Source organism: Coenobita brevimanus, chromosome 111 (assembly GCF_032717465.1).
Source record: "Coenobita brevimanus isolate Jiangsu-jjx chromosome 111, ASM3271746v2, whole genome shotgun sequence".
NCBI classification, from domain to species: Eukaryota; Metazoa; Arthropoda; class Malacostraca; order Decapoda; family Coenobitidae; genus Coenobita; species Coenobita brevimanus.
This window is the reverse complement of record NC_137064.1, coordinates 12,415,299-12,431,465: the sequence shown is the minus strand read 5'-3', so window position 1 is coordinate 12,431,465 and position 16,167 is coordinate 12,415,299. Positions and strand designations below refer to the sequence as shown.

At 42.2% G+C, this 16,167-nt stretch overlaps 1 protein-coding gene across 1 annotated transcript in view; it reads right to left on the bottom strand.

Moving 5' to 3' along the window:
* LOC145417820 (glutamate receptor-like) overlaps nucleotides 1–16,167 on the bottom strand; it is a 276,977-nt gene that overhangs the window by 120,945 nt on the left and 139,865 nt on the right. The window contains exons 3-4 of the mRNA XM_080286443.1: nucleotides 13,429–13,611; nucleotides 1,086–1,315 (exon numbers count right to left, since the gene is read on the bottom strand). Coding sequence (XP_080142569.1) covers nucleotides 1,086–1,315; nucleotides 13,429–13,611 — 413 coding nt within the window. The remainder of the gene's footprint in view (nucleotides 1–1,085; nucleotides 1,316–13,428; nucleotides 13,612–16,167) is intronic.

Genomic DNA, 16,167 nt, shown 5'->3' with positions numbered 1-16,167 from the left:
TGTGGACTGTGAGCCATTTTTTGCACACCACGGGGTGAGTTAAAAAAATGTAATAAGTCTATCAGGGAAGATGCCTTAATCGATGAAAAATTTTAAGGAGTATTCGAAAGAGTGATGGAGTTCATTAACAGCAGACCACAAAAGTTGTACAGGGTTCGTGAGCAATGCCTATCCAAAATCGAAGGGCTCAATCAGTTTGTCAACAACAAAATACGAGGCTATGGATGCTAAACTGACCAGTGAGATCGAAAGAGTAAAAGGCAATGCTGAATACACTGTATCCGGGCGTGAACCCGTTAAGATTTCTTGCATCCACACTGAGAATTTCCAAACGGCTATGGACACCATCAACAAGCTGATACACAATCCTGACAATCTTATAAAAGGTGACCCGACAGCTACAACGTCTGATATCTTCTGCTATGCCCGGTGAGTCTAGCGTTTTTGTAGAAAATAATATAACGAATAATTTGATCGAGTAACGAGCCCTTCCCCGTTGGGTTTAGATTTTTTTTGTTTTTCCATGTAATAAATAATGAATAGCCAAGAGGTATTTAAAGTATTTGCCAAGCCCGAGTTTTTGGAGACAAGGAGCTGGAGTCAGATGACTCAAGGAAAGCTCTATGATGTCTTGGAAGTCAAATGGCTCAAAGCCTAATACGGTCTTTCCTTACTCTGCACTCTAGCAGTCGATGGTGAGCAATTTCAAATATACTCACCCAAGTGGTTGACCAATCGCTTGGAACAGGCACAACTCGTAGTAATTAAAATAGCCGCCATTTTAAGCAAACCTATTATGGATTCAAAGACTTAGGCTCGCAGGCCTATCACCATTTTGCCTTGAAATAACCTCGCCTATTTCACCACCTTCCATCGACGCTCAGCACAACAGTGCCCTAAACCCTCCTCACCTCATCACCTGGGCTTAGGCTCACCCTCTACTGAACATCATCTAATAACTATCCACCGACGAAGCTATACAATAAATCACATAAGCACTCAACATCCTCACGTCCACCTCCGTCTGAGTAGCTTCCAAAATCAACAAGTGCTTAATGAAGGGTAGGATAGAGGAGGTGGCATACCTTGCTGCAGGAGCGCCGACATCATATACCACGAGGCCAGACTCAGACTAACGGGCGGCTCTTCCTCCATGGGCAGCAGGCGGATGCGCAACCACTCTATGGTGTATAAGATGAGGGCAAGTGCCGCCATGTTAACGAACACACATACCAACAGGATCTTGTCCATCGGTGCAGCGTACGCCAGGAGCTGCTTGGTGAAGTCTTCTTGCGTTGCCACGAACAACTTGCGACTGCCGAAAGACACAACAACATCTCTTGTAAGCTTCATGAAGTCATAGCTCTTAGCATTGGTTTGCGTATGTTATTGTCTTTTTTTAAAATTACAGATATTACATTAAAAGTATTTTTACCAAATTTATTTGATCGTGTACAACAGTTGATTAATGTTTATACCGCCACTTACACAAGTATAATACACATTTTATAAATTGTGTGACGATGTAGGACGGCAGTGCATCTATAACTATTGGAACAAGGCAGAGGTAGTTAAAGGACATGCAATCCCATCCCTAGTTTTTTTTTTTTCTTTTTCTTGTATGGTTTTGTGCTCTGCATGACTGATTAATACCGATGCCATTGTCGTGACACTCTCCAGTTGCACTTATGCAACACGACGTTGGCACATGCTGGAGTTAAAAAAAAAAAGTTGGGGTGGGATTGCATGTTGTTTTACTGCCCCGACCTTTTTCCTATAATTTTTGGGGCACTGCTGTCCAATATCATCATACTTTTCATAAAATGTTTTGTACCTGTATTATTGATTTTCAAAATCTCTATGTAAGAAAGCTCTGAAGGTTTTTGTAAGTCTGTAAGATATTATTCAACTTTAGAAGAGCATCGTAGTGGTGAAGGGATTGATGAAGGCTCTGACCAATGTGCTCCAGTTAGAAAAGCCTTCATTGAGTTTAACAAAATCTTTTAGAGATAATAAGGAAAAGGAGCATTGGGACAGCACAACACCCCCCCCCCCATTCGAAAAGCCTTCATTAAGCTTAACAAAATCTTTTGGAGATAATAACGAGAAGGATCATTGGGAAAGCACAACCCCCACGCCTTGTGGTCGGTCTATGACCGAACCTTTGCCCTGGCCCTGTGACCTTGATCTTTAACTGATTGTTCTCAGACTTAGAATATTTCATCTTTGTGTTATGATAAACCCGCCCCCATTACGTTTGGTCTAACTTGGGGCTCTGACCTAGACCTTTGATCTATTGTGCTCAAAACTGAATAATTTAATTTCTGTCTGACGCTAAATCATTTCATAAAGATTAATCTATAATGAATAAAGGCTTTTGAGTTAAAAGCCAAAAGCTTAACATTACACTGTGACCTTAGCATGTAATCGATATTACGTAAAATTCAACCACCTCATCCTCTGCTGATCGTCTACCATTCTACAATGTTTGGTTAAAACTGGATCAACACTGTAGAAGTAAACTTACTCCCAACCTATTACCTTTGACCTTGTTTGGGCAATATCTACTGTCCTTCCACCTCGGCAGAGAACTAAACTCCTCTGTGAAAAAACCAAGGTAATTGGTGTTGTCATTTTAGAGCTACAGGGGTCTAAGAAATAAGCTGAATGTGGAGAAATCGTGATTTTTGTTCACTGTATTTGAGTGTGGTAGTGTTGCTTCAGCTATTTAAGGAAATGTATTTTTTTTAAATAACAGAACAGAGCAAGGAAAAACAAATTAATAAAAAAATAATCCAAACACCAGATTACTGGCGTCCTTAACAGTTGGACTAACACCTGTAGGTTGAAATTTTTGGGGAAACGACTCTTGGGAAATGAGTTCCAAGGGAGATGCAGTTCGGGGAATAAAAGAATTCTGATAGGCAGAAGTTCTGCAATATGGTTGTGTGACATTCCAATCATGAGCACTACCAGATGCCCGTGTAGCATGAGGGAAAGCATGGAGAGGTGGCACAATGGACGCAACTTCGTCTGAGCATTTGCCATAAAAATATCTGTAAAGTAATGCAAGGGAGGCAATATTCCCTCTTACTTGTAGGAGAGATAGTTTATTTATAACAGGAGGGTTATTAATAATTCCAACAGCTTGGTTCTGAATTTTGTCTAGTTGTTTTAATGCAACCTCTCCACATCCATTCCACACGGGGAAGCAATAGTGAAGCTGAGGGCGCACATGACTCTTATAATTATAGCTAACTGCTCGTCAGTGAAGAAGTTACGGACTCTTCAATAATCCAAGTTTCTTTAAGACGATTTTAGCAAGTGATCTGACATGAGAGGTCCAGCTGAAGGCATTGTTAAGTGAGACACGGAGAATTTCAGTGCTTTTGGAGATGGGAATATTAGTAGCATTGGAGGTAATTTACGATCTGGCAATATCTGTCTATCAGTAAGTTGTATACCGCATATTTGGTTTTAGTAGGATTAAATGAGACAAGGCTGTTTTGTCCCCATTCACTGATCATAGATACCGTGAAGTTTTGATTATGGAGATGGCTGTATTGAGCTGAGAGTTAGAGACATTTGACTTTGTAAGTTGGTGTTTGAGTGTGAATGAACTGTGAAGTATTGAGTCATCTGCATATGAATGGATGGGATTGTGGATGACAGATAAGAGATCATTAATATGAACCTGGAACAGGGTTGGCGCCAGAACTGATCTCTGTGGCACGCCAACGTTAACTGTGTGGATAATGGAATATACATCATCTACTTTTACTCTTAATTTTCTGTCACTGAGATATAAGGAAAGCAGAGGAACAAAAGAACGTTAGTCAATAGCAAGGGAGTTTGGACAGCAGGGAACCGTGCCACACTTTGTCGAAAGCTTTAGATATATCAAGGGCCACTGCATGAGTTTCTCCTTGCCGGTCGATTGATTGGTGGATGGTATGAGTCAGGAGACTGAGTACGTCAATGATGGATCTTTCGTGGTGATAACCATGTTGTCTATCACAATTTAGGTGTTGGATTCAAGATATTTAACTACAGTATGTGCACATTAATTACAATTTCAAATAATTTACCAAGAGAAGATGTGACGGCTATTGGTCTGTAATCAGAGGGGTCAGAGGAACTTCCTTTCTTTGGAATTGGGTGGTGGCTTCCTTCCATGAATTAGGGAATGCAGAAGTACGTATGCATAGATTGAATAACTTAGCAAGAACAGAGGCAAGTTCTGGGGAACACTTTTTCAGAATAATTGGAGAAATTCCATCTGAGCCTGGAGCTTTGTTGGTAGGTAAATTGTCTAGGATGGATTGAAGTATCTTGTCTGTATCTTAAGTGGAATAATTTGGGGGGAGTCAAGTTCTAGCACTGGGGCATTCTGGCTGATTTCCTTCTTGGTAGAATTTCTGGCAACAGCACTGGCAAAGATACTCACTTTCTCATACGGGTGATATGTAATGTTGCACATCTGAGGATTTTAGTGGGGGAATGGATGATGACTTGTTAAAGTTATTATTGGAAGAATTGAGAGCTGACCAGAATATTCTATTGTCATTAGGGTTGTTAAGTAGTTATGATGCTTGATTTTGAAGAAAGTTTGATTTTGCGAGATTTATTACAGTTTTTGCATGGTTTCTAGCCATTTTAAATTGACAGAATGATTCAGGTGTTTTTTATTTTAAGTAAGAGTTATAGGCTAATGACTTCTGGGCCGTTGCTCTGGCACAATTGCTATCAACCCACTTTGGAGAGTTTGATCTTTTAGTGAACTGTTGACTTGGTATGAATAAATCCATACCAGCTAGTATTAAGTCATTAATGTGAGACTGAGTAGAATTGACGTCACTGGAGAACAAAGACTGCCATGGAATGTCAGCAAGATCATTTCTAAATCCATCCCAGTTTGGCCTTTCAAAGTGCCATCGGGTCACCCTGACAGACTCAGAACGGAAAGGTTTGGGGGGGCTGATTCATGAGGCTTTGATGAGATTGTGGTCAGAGGATCCAAGTTGTGACAGTACTTCTGTCCCGTACTGATCTGCATTATTTGTCAGGAATAGATCCAAGAGGTGGGCATTATAAGCTGGATTATCTGGTATTCTGGTTGGTTGCTTTGCCAACTGCGTGAGATTAAACGATTCGGCAAACAGCTCGCACCCTAGACCAGCATCGTCAGTCCTGGCAGAATGCAATAACCATTCTACATTATGTACATTAAAATAATCCAAAATGGTAATTTCGGTGCTAAGGGTAAGTTAAGTTTACTCAACTTTGTGGATATGGAATCAAATACATTGGGTTCTGAAGAAGCATTGGGGAAGCAATAGACTACACAGACATGTTTGGTAATATTTAGATAATTTAGTTTATACAGTGAGTAATAAAAATTTGTTGAAGTGAAGTTTAAAACAGTGACATCTGCATATTCAGATCTGATATAACAACAGGTGCCTCCCTTGTTACGGAAGTTTGTGAGAAGATGGTAACCAGGAAAACAAAGTGGGGATATTTCGGTTGAGGTAGAGATTTGTTGTTGTGTGAGAACAAGGCCAGAGGGGATATGGACTGTAAAATAAAATGAACTGAATATAGATTGGTGCTGAGACCCTGGATATCGGTGAAGAATCAGGCCGCACCTGCACTTCTCCACTGACAACGGTCGTTGCCGGCACAGTCGCTTGGTGGCGACTGGTAGGACCCTGTGCCGCCAGCCCTACCCTGCCGGTGGTAGGGTGTGACATCTATGTACAGACGTCGGAATAAGTTCGTTTCCTTTTCCGTGTTTGTAACACTGCTCGATGGAGAGCTACCCCCTCCTCCTCCCCTCCTCATAGTCCCACACTACCACCCAACCCCCCCACTTTTCTCTCCTACCCCATAACTCCACCAGGTACCCTCCATACTCTCGCTCACAGCCAGCTAGGGGTTTCTTAACTTCAAGCACCTCTCTAATGAGGTGCATTCAAAGCTAGTATTCCGGTAGATGTCACCACCATTGGGACAAACACATTCCCCATGCTGTTTAATAAGTATATTTTGCTTTGATAAATATCTACACTGTTGCGTGAAACAGTGAACCATAGTAATGTCATATACTGTGATATAAATAATACAAATAGAACACACACACATATATATATATAACGTAGCGTGAATTGTTTATATACATAAAACGGATATTAAAATATCATTGATGGAATACGATGGCAACCCGCCATTTCAGTGGTCCTATATTATTTCATTTCTGCTACATTTAGTGCAAGTTAGGTTCTTAATACACAGTTTGTTCAGACTGTAAATTGCGCCTAGTGGGTGTCTTGAATCATTCAGTCTCTTTGTGGGCAGATATTAAATGTTGAGTAAATACTGGGACTCAACATTTTGTTAACTCCCTTCACCCATGCACACCTCAAGACCAGTGTTGCCACGGTTTGAGAAGGCTATGGTGTTGACCCCTCAGACCCTCCAAAGCAATTACAGTACCTTACTTTATCTAACCTAATCAGACCACAAGTAGCCTAGACTAAATTGTATTATTTTAAGCATTAGCCCTAGTGCGTTTGTTTTGAAAACAAATCTCATGTGAAAAAACTTAAACACTGGACTGTCTTGTGCGCATGCGTGAAGTGAGTGAGCAAATGTTGAGTCCCAGTATTTACTCAGCATTAAATTTCTGCCCACATAGAGACTGAATGAGTCAAGATACCTACTAGGCGTAATTTACAGTCTGATCAAACTATGTATTAAGACCTAACTTGCACTAAATGTAGCAGAATTAAATAATATAGGACCATCATATTCCATCAATGATATTTTAATTTCCGTTTATGATAAATATAAGCAATTCACGCTACGTTATATATACGTGTTCTATTTGTATTATTTATATTACGGTATATGACATTACTATATTTCACAGTTTCACACAACAGTGTACAAATTTAACTAAGAAAAATATGCTTTTTAAAGAGCGCGGGGACTCGGTCCCAATGGTAGTGACAGCTACCAGAATACTAGGCTTTTTCAGAAGCACCCCATTACGTGTAGTCCGAACAACTAATAAAGAAATCTCTATCTATCTATATACCTAGTCTGCTTCCCCCAAGGAAAGGGAGGTAGCCGAGACAGGACGACACACTCGCAATTTACTCATCCATTCAAACACATTCATCCATGTCTTAGCCCCAAAGGGGAGAAGGGACAGATCCTCACCGCATCACACCCTACAAGGGTCAACTGCGCAGTGCAATCAGTGATATCAGCAGCAGGGCCCGACAGTAGAGCTGGTTTACCCCTGCCACATCATAATAGACCCATCCCCTTACCCGCACCTGACCTGACTAGCTGATCAGACCAAATGTGGGAGAATATCCTTTCAGGGCTGCATCATCATTTATTCATTCACAATTTCTCTCCATTTATTTCTGTCACCACAGCCACTCTTCCTTGCTCAACAGACATCCCTCTCGCATCCAGCGCTCTCTTCACACTGTCCATCCATCCTATTCGTGGTCTCCCTCTCAGCCTTACACCTCTCACATCAGATCTAGTTATCTTTTTCACCAATCGCTCATTTTGCATTCTCTTCATATGCCCAAACCATCGCAACACCCTCTGCTCAACTCTACCAGCCATCTCCCGAACAACTCCAGTTCTCCTTCGCGCCTCATCATATCGCACTCGATCCATACGCGTCACTCCACACATACTCCTCAAACACCATCTCCATTACATTCAAACTTTTTCTCTCTACTACACCCATATTCCATGTTTCAGCCCCATATAATGCAGTCGGTACCACAACACCCTCATACAGCCTTCTCTTTACATCCATTCTAAGCGAACGACATCTAAACACTTTTTTCATTCCTCCAAGCACCTTACCTACTTCATTCATTCTAAACTTCACTTCTGCATCTATTCTTCCATCCACAGCAACATGTGACCCTAAATATTTAAAACACTCTACCTCCTCAAGCAATTCACCATTCAAAACTATATTCATCCCCCTACCATCTACCAACCTCGTACACGTCACTTTACTCTTATTCTCATTTACTTTCAATTTCCTCCTATCACACACCCTTCCAAACTCCTCTGCCAACTGTCTTAATCTCTCCTCTGAATCAGCCACCAGTGCAGTATCATCTGCAAACAGCAGCTGCGTCAGATTCCACTCTCCACCATCAACATTCACCAAACTCAGAACTCCACCTAACACTCTTGCACTCACCTCCCTTACAATACCATCCATATAAATATTAAACAACCAAGGCAACATCACACATCCCTGTCGCAGCCACACTCTCATGGGAAACCAATCGCTCACAGCATTTCCCACTCTTAGGGGCGATTCCACAGTAGTTTTCGTTTGTTTGCTTCCTCCCCAACCACACTTAATAACTACATTTTTTCCAAAAAGTTCAGTATCCACTTTCACTACCCCTGTCAAATGGTTAGATAATTAAGATTGCTACATAGTTTAGTCACCAAAATCATCATATAATTCAGTCATAAGTCATTTACACAGTTCAGTTTCTTTTGTTTGGGTGCTTGCAAACCACTACAAACAACTGTGGAATCGGCCCTTAGACACGCTCTACTATTTACATAAAAACTTTTCACCCCTTTTAGTAACCTACCATCAAGTCCATACAATCTTAAAAGAGTCCACAAAGCCTCCCTATCAATTCTATCATAAGCTTTCTCTAAATCCATGAATGCCCAAAACACATCCTTGCTTTTCACTAAATACTTTTCACACACTTGTCTCACAGCGAACACCTGATCCAAGCATCCCCTCTCTCTCCTAAAGCCACACTGCTCATCACCAATCACTCCCTCTGTACCCTTTCTAACTCTCATAATTAACACTCTGCCATACACCTTACCTACAACACTCAACAGACTTATACCCCTAAAGCTAGTACATTCATATTTATCACCCTTGCCTTTATACAACAGGACCACACAGGCACTTGCCCAGTCAATTGGCACACATACCTTTCACAAAGCACACATTCAACAATCTTACTAACCAATCAACAATAGTCACTCCACCACCCTTCAGGTATTCCACACCACACCCAACAATATGTGCATCTTTCCCTGTTTTCATCTCCTTTACTGCCCTCTCCACTTCCTCCTGCATGATCAAAGAATCATTCAACTCTCCCAACACATTTATTCCTTGCCCCCTTCCATCTACCACAGTCTCAGCCACCCTTTCCTCCTCTACATTTAACAATCTTTCAAAATACTCTGCCCATCTCTTCCTTACTGCATCCATCTCAATTAACATCCTTCCATCCTCTGCTTTTACTCGCTCTTCCTTCCCAGACTCTCCCTTTCGCACCCTTTTCACCTTCTTCCAGAACATTTTCTTATTCTGTTGAAAATTCTCAGTCAACTGCCTACCCCACCTTTCATCTGCTGCCACTTCAGCATCACGCACAGCCCTTCTCGCCCTATTCCTCTTTTCCTTATACCTCTCACATGACTCATCCTTCCTCTGCAGCCACGCTTCATATGCACGTCTCTTCTCAGCCACAGCCAAACGTACTTCCTCGCACCACCATTCACTTCCTTTTCTTACACCATCACCCACACATCTCACACCACACACCTCTTCTGCATGCCCCACCACAGCAGTCTTAAACAACTGCCATTCCTCCTCCACACTGCCATTTTCCTGATCTTTCACTGCGTTCCACTCATCTTTCAATTTCTCCTGATACTCTATCATTTTCTCTCTTTTATCCAACTCACTCACTTTCAAAACCTTCCTGCCACACCTAACCCTCCTAGCTCTCACACATCTCTTACCTACTGTTAACTTTCCCTCCACCAGGTAGTGGTCAGACATACCTCCACCCTCCCTTCTCAGAACCCTCACATCCAACAATCTTCCTATTACATTCCTAGACACAACCACATAGTATCCACAACCCTTCCATCCTCTTGTCTCACCCTTGTATACTTGTAAATATCTTGCTTCTCGAACAGGGTATTTCCAATCACCATCTCTCGCTCAACACACATCCCTATCATTCGTTCCCCATTTTCATTTCTTCCAGGCACACCATGCATACCAACTACACCTTCAACTGCTATATTTCCCACTCTAGCAATCAGATCTCCCATCATTACCACATTCACATTTGCTCCCAAACTCTGCAGACCCTCATCAACATCATTCCAGAAGGACTCCCTGACTTCTTCATCCTTTTCACTACCAGGCCCATATGCACTCACAAACACTCACAACTCACGTTCAAATTTCGCTTTCACCCACATCAGTCTCGATGACACTTCCTTTCATTCAATCACACACTGCTGTACTTCCGGACTCACTAACAAGGCCACACCTTCTCTTGCCCTTCCTCTATCAACACCTGACAATCTTCCATTCACATTTCCAAACATAGACTCACCCTTCCCTTTCATCTTCGTATCACTCAAAGCTAACACATCCAACTTTCTTCTCACAAACATTCTTCCAATCTCCTCCCTTTAAGCCTCAATCGTACTACATCCACGCACATTCATAGACCCAATCTTCAGGGTACGGGGATAACTCAATCCTCCATTCCTCTCTCTGGCCTGTCTCTTTTTAGGAGCTAAAAAACGGAGGAGGGGTCCCTAGTCCCTTCACCCCGCCCCTTTTAGTCGCCTTTTACGACACGCAGGGAATACGGTGGCAGAATTCTTCCTAACAACCTGGCCGCAGAGTAGTAGTACCACCCCATAGTGCGGCCAGACTGTGTCCACCCCCTCCACAGGGGGGGGAAAGGTTTATCACACTGTGTGTGTGTGTGTGTGTGTGTGTGTGTGTGTGTGTGTGAGAGAGAGAGAGAGAGAGAGAGAGAGAGAGAGAGAGAGAGAGAGAGAATAAATCTGCTGTGATTAAATGTTGCGATAGTAGACACCTCTTTTACACACACACACACACACACACACACACACACACACACACACACACACATACACACACACAGTGGGAGAGAGGAGTTACAAGGAAAAGTTAGGATCATGACTATGCAGGCAATACCGTGGAGATACATCTTGTTTGCCTGGGAATGCATATCCAGTTCACATTTATTTTGGTGTAAGATCCTGCCGATGAATCCCTTAAACTTCTCTACTGTAGTGTTAACAACGTCCATGTTGAGTCAGTTCCATGTGGAGCAGATCATGCAAGTGAAAAAGTTTTCACGTAATTCTGTTTGTAAATTTTCTCATTTACGGCTTCCAGCCATGGTTGTGTACCGAGTCCGTGTTAATAGTAACTCTCTATGTAATGATTGTGAAACCCATTCAGATTTTAAACACTTTAATGAACTGACCTTGTAGTCTATGAGTTTCTACTAAAAAAGTCCCACAGTCCTCAGGCGAACCTGACACTTTAGTCTCCTGAACTCTTTTTAAGTCGACGTATGTCTTTTTCAAGCGACCAAAATTCCATAGCAACTCAGGAAGTGGCCGTATTAAGGAGACATAGACTATGAGAACAATCTCTTTACTCCCAGAGAGAGAGAGAGTGAGAGAGAGAGAGACTTGGAATGGTAAGAACAATCAGGAGAAATACTGATAAGAAAAGTGAGAGGAGAAACTGAAGCAGAGAAGAGGAAAACACGCAGGTGAAAAAATGGAACAATGTTATAGAAGTGACACAGGGATGGAAGCACACACACACACACACACACACACACACACACACACACACACACACACACACACACACACACACACACACATACTCACAAACGCACACTTTCTGAACATTTGTCGACCTATCTGTCTGCCTGTCTGTGTACTGCCCCCCCCCCATCTCTCTCTCTGGATCCTTTGTCTCATCCCCAGTTTCCTTTTCCCTCCTTCCTCTTTCTTTATAACTATCTGCTCAGTTCCTAACTTCCTCCCTCTCGCCTTTCCTTCGTCTGTCTCCCCCTCAGTCACTCCCTCCTTACCTCACTCTTCTTTCTTCCTCCCTGTGTCACAACTTTGTCTTACTTTTTTCATTTGTCATGTGTTACCTTTTCTCCATTACTCTCTCCGTATTTCTTTACTTGTACTAAACCCATTTCCTTCACTGTTTTCTTTCCCCATTAATAACTGCATGCTCCTTTTTCTCTCACCTCTCTCCGTCTCTCCCTGTCACCCGAAATCTCCTCTTTCAATCCGCTCTTCCCACTGTCTTTCCCTCCCTTCCTCCCTCCCTCTCCCTCCCCTTGTCTTTCCTTCCCCTTTCTTGCCCTAAAAATTAAACCTATTTTCTTCCCACCCATAATCTCTACTTTCTCTCCGCAAATTTCTCTAATTTCTCTATTTCTCTCCCTCCCTTTTCACTTGAATGTCATTCTCAATGCTTTCGTCTTAGTTCTGTCCCTGCGTCCTTGCCATAATAACGCACTTTCTTCCTCCTCCCCATTACCTTGCCTCCTTTTCTAATTTTTCTCATATCGTTCTCAGTATTCCGTTCCGTAGCTCGCTTTCCCACTTTCTCCTTTTGTTATCCCTATTTCTATGTTTGCTCCATTCCAATTTTCTCTCAGCTGTCTTCCATTTTGTCTCTGCTTCCTGTCTCCCAGCCTTCCAATTCACATCACCCTTTCCTCTTTCCCTTACACACTGCTTGAAATTCATTTCACCTCTCACCGTCTCTTCTTCTCATCCTTTGTCTCTTAACTCTCGTTGTTCTCTCCTTGCCTCTCCCCTTTTTATTTTCTCTAATGCCCTCTCATTTCTTATTATTCCACTCGCTCTCCCTCTCGGCCTGTCGCTCGCTGTCTTTTAACACTCTCTCTCTCTCTCTCTCTCTCTCTCTCTCTCTCTCTCTCTCTCTCTCTCTCTCTCTCTCTCTCTCTCTCAGTGAAGTAAATTTTCCCTAACTTTGTTTATGTATATACTGTACTATTTTTTTATTAGTTGTTCGGACTATACGTAATTAGAGAGGTGCCTGAAGTACAGAAACCCCTAGCTGGCTGTGAGCGAGAGCATGGAGGGTACCGGATGGAGTTATGGGGTCAGAGAGAAAAGTAGGGGGGGGTTGGGTGGGAGTGTGGTACTATGAGGAAGGGAGGAGGAGGGGGTAGCTCTCCATCGAGCAGTGTTACAAACGCCTTAGTCCACAGAAAAGGAAACGAACTTATTCCGACGTCTGTACATGTAGGGTGGTGTAGACAGTTAGGCAAAGAAAAGCACGAGGATTAGGGAGAAATGTACCTGGAAATTTATTACCACTGTTTTGGTAAGTAACAAGGAATTATATTTGTTATGGCTTTTGGAAGCGTCAGAGCCATCCTACACAGAGTGTCTACGATACATAATGTTCCCATAAAAGAAAATGAGTCTGTTTGGTATGGGTTCAGACAAACTCAATGAGTGGCTGAGTCTAATGGAAAGGATGCTTGTTACCTGACAATGTAGAGTGGTTGGGTGTAACTGATGACGTCATTCCGTTCCTTGGTGATGGACAACTCAGACACAGTGAGGTCTGCCTTTCGCGACTGTAGAGCACCCACCATACCCGTCCACCGATTTTCTGACGCGTTCACCAGCTTCCCGTAAGCATACCCCTCCAATACATTGTAGCTCAGCCTGCAAGACCTCATCATTGTAGTCTCAGACATTTTATGTTTTCCATCAAAATTACAGTACCTTCAGTGAAAAAATGACACTAGTAGTCAACAGTTAACTAGCAACGATATAATCCTGAAGTCTGTCTATAGATTAATTCAAAGACAACGTCCAGTAACGACATAAGAGATGGTTAAGAGCATAGTGAGTACCTGAAGCTTGTATCTCTGTATGTTTCAGTTGCCTATGAAAATAACAAGCACATCTGAAATATATATATATATATATATATATATATATATATATATATATATATATATATATATATATATATATATATATATAGATAGATAGATAGATAGAGATAGATAGATAGATAGATAGATAGAGATAGATAGATAGATAGATAGATAGATAGACTGTAGCACCAGTCGAGCAGGGCAGTACTCCCAAGGTGGATGGAAAGCTGATGACAGGGAGTGCTGGAGCTCCCGTTTCATCAGTCCTCAGGACTAGTTCCTGACCATCCCCCTTTGCTGAACTTTTTCAGTGTCTCAGTTACACAGAGAGTAGGCAAGCATGCTCTCCAATACAAATTTCTCTAACTATCTACACCAAACTACATGCACAGTGCACACTACACTTTCTTTTCCAAAATTCAATAAAATCATGGCGTTTCAACACTCAGCCTCGGAGTCCCCTGGGGGGGGGGACCATAAATGCCCCCACCTTCCGCCCCTCTCCCGGTGACGACTTGAGCTGCCTGGAACCACTGTCTGACTCACTTCTTCTTCATTTCTCCAACATTCGCGGCCTTTCCTCTAACTTTCGCTCTGTTGAGCACCACCTCTCCTCCTCTAAACCTCACCTTCTCTTTCTAACTGAGACTCAGCTGTCTGAGGCAACTGGCAGCAAACCCTTTTCTGTATCTTCTTACTTTCTCTATACTCATTTCAAAGCCAAAGGTGGCTGTTGTGTATATATACACAACGACTTATCTTGCTCTCGTGTTCCTGAACTCGATTATTCTGAATTCTCTACACTCTGGCTTCGGCTTTCCTGTCATTCTCTGACTAAACATATCTGTGCTGTTTACTTATCCCCTAATTCTACTGACTATCAAAAATTCTTCGATTATCTTACTTCTATGATGGAACACATTCCATCCATTTCTCCTATCTCTGAAATCTCCATTTTAGGGGATTTCAATGTTCACCACCACCTTTGGCTCTCCTCTCCTTTCACTGATCCACCTGGTGAACAAGCCTACATCTTTTCTATCCTTAATGACCTATGGTCCTTCCAATTTATCCAGATCGTTTGGGCGTTATCCCTCACGGGAGTTCCCCTTCTAGCGACACTGCCTAATCTGTACCAAAACACACCTCTCTGTCTCATGTCAGCTATTTACTACTTCTAAATGAAATTTATTTACAGTCTATACTTATAAAATTCTCTAATATGGCTATATAGTGTAAGAAAATGCCTATTGTTTTTAATAATAACAATGACTTTTTATATATACCTCAACACTTGGCAGCGTTGCTTTCCAATTTTGTCGCGCTTGTAGGTGACTCAATGAGGGTAGGTCAGGTGTCAATCAGTAGGTCACTTTCTCTGACCGCCATTAAAAGATAAGCTCCTACCCCTACTACTCGCCCTCGTCTGCTCCACAGTCGAGAAAAAGAACTTGTTTACAGCGTAAATAAGTATTTTTTAGAAAAGAAGGCAAACAGGGGACCTATAACTGATTCCTCAAAAGCTGTTGCTCGAACAGCAAAGGCCACCAACGTGAGTGAAGTAACAGTCAGACGAATTTGGTCTTCATTCAATCAAGCCTGCATTAAACAAAAGTCACCAGAACAAACTATAATAATTCATGAAACCATATAGACTTTTTATAGAAATAAATAACCATAAACTGTAGATTTTATATGCAGAGACAGACAGACAGACAGACAGCCGGACAGATGAAGTCAGGGGGCTTTTCCTCAAATTCTAATAATTCATAAAACTGTATAGACTTTTTATAGAAATAAACCCCCTTAAAATGTTGATTTTATATGCAGAGAGAGAGAGAGAGAGAGAGAGAGAGAGAGAGAGCTGGGAGTGAGGGTTAACCCTTGTCTCTAATCCGATAATTGGCCCAGTAGAAACTGTGGTAACGTCGCACGTAGGGGAAGTACCGTGAGGGACAACGCCCAAACGATCTGGATAAATTGGAAGGACCATAGAACAGCTTGTACAGCACCCTACCCGTATCCCAGACCGCCTTGGAGAGAGCTTCAACATACTTGACCTCTTCCTTACAACTAATCCTTCTGCTTACACTGTAAATCTTTTCTCTCTGTTGGGCTCCTCCGTTCACAATCTTATCATCTTAACCTGTCCTATCACTCCGGTACAGCCTGTGGACCCTCCAGGGAAATGTCGTCTGTGGCATTTTGGAGCCGCGGATTGGGAGGCCCTCAGGCAATACTTCTTTGATTTTCCCTGGAATGATTATTGCTTCCATGGCCGGGAGCCATCTGAGTGTGCCTTGTGCATTACGGAGGTTATTCTCTCGGGCATGGAAGC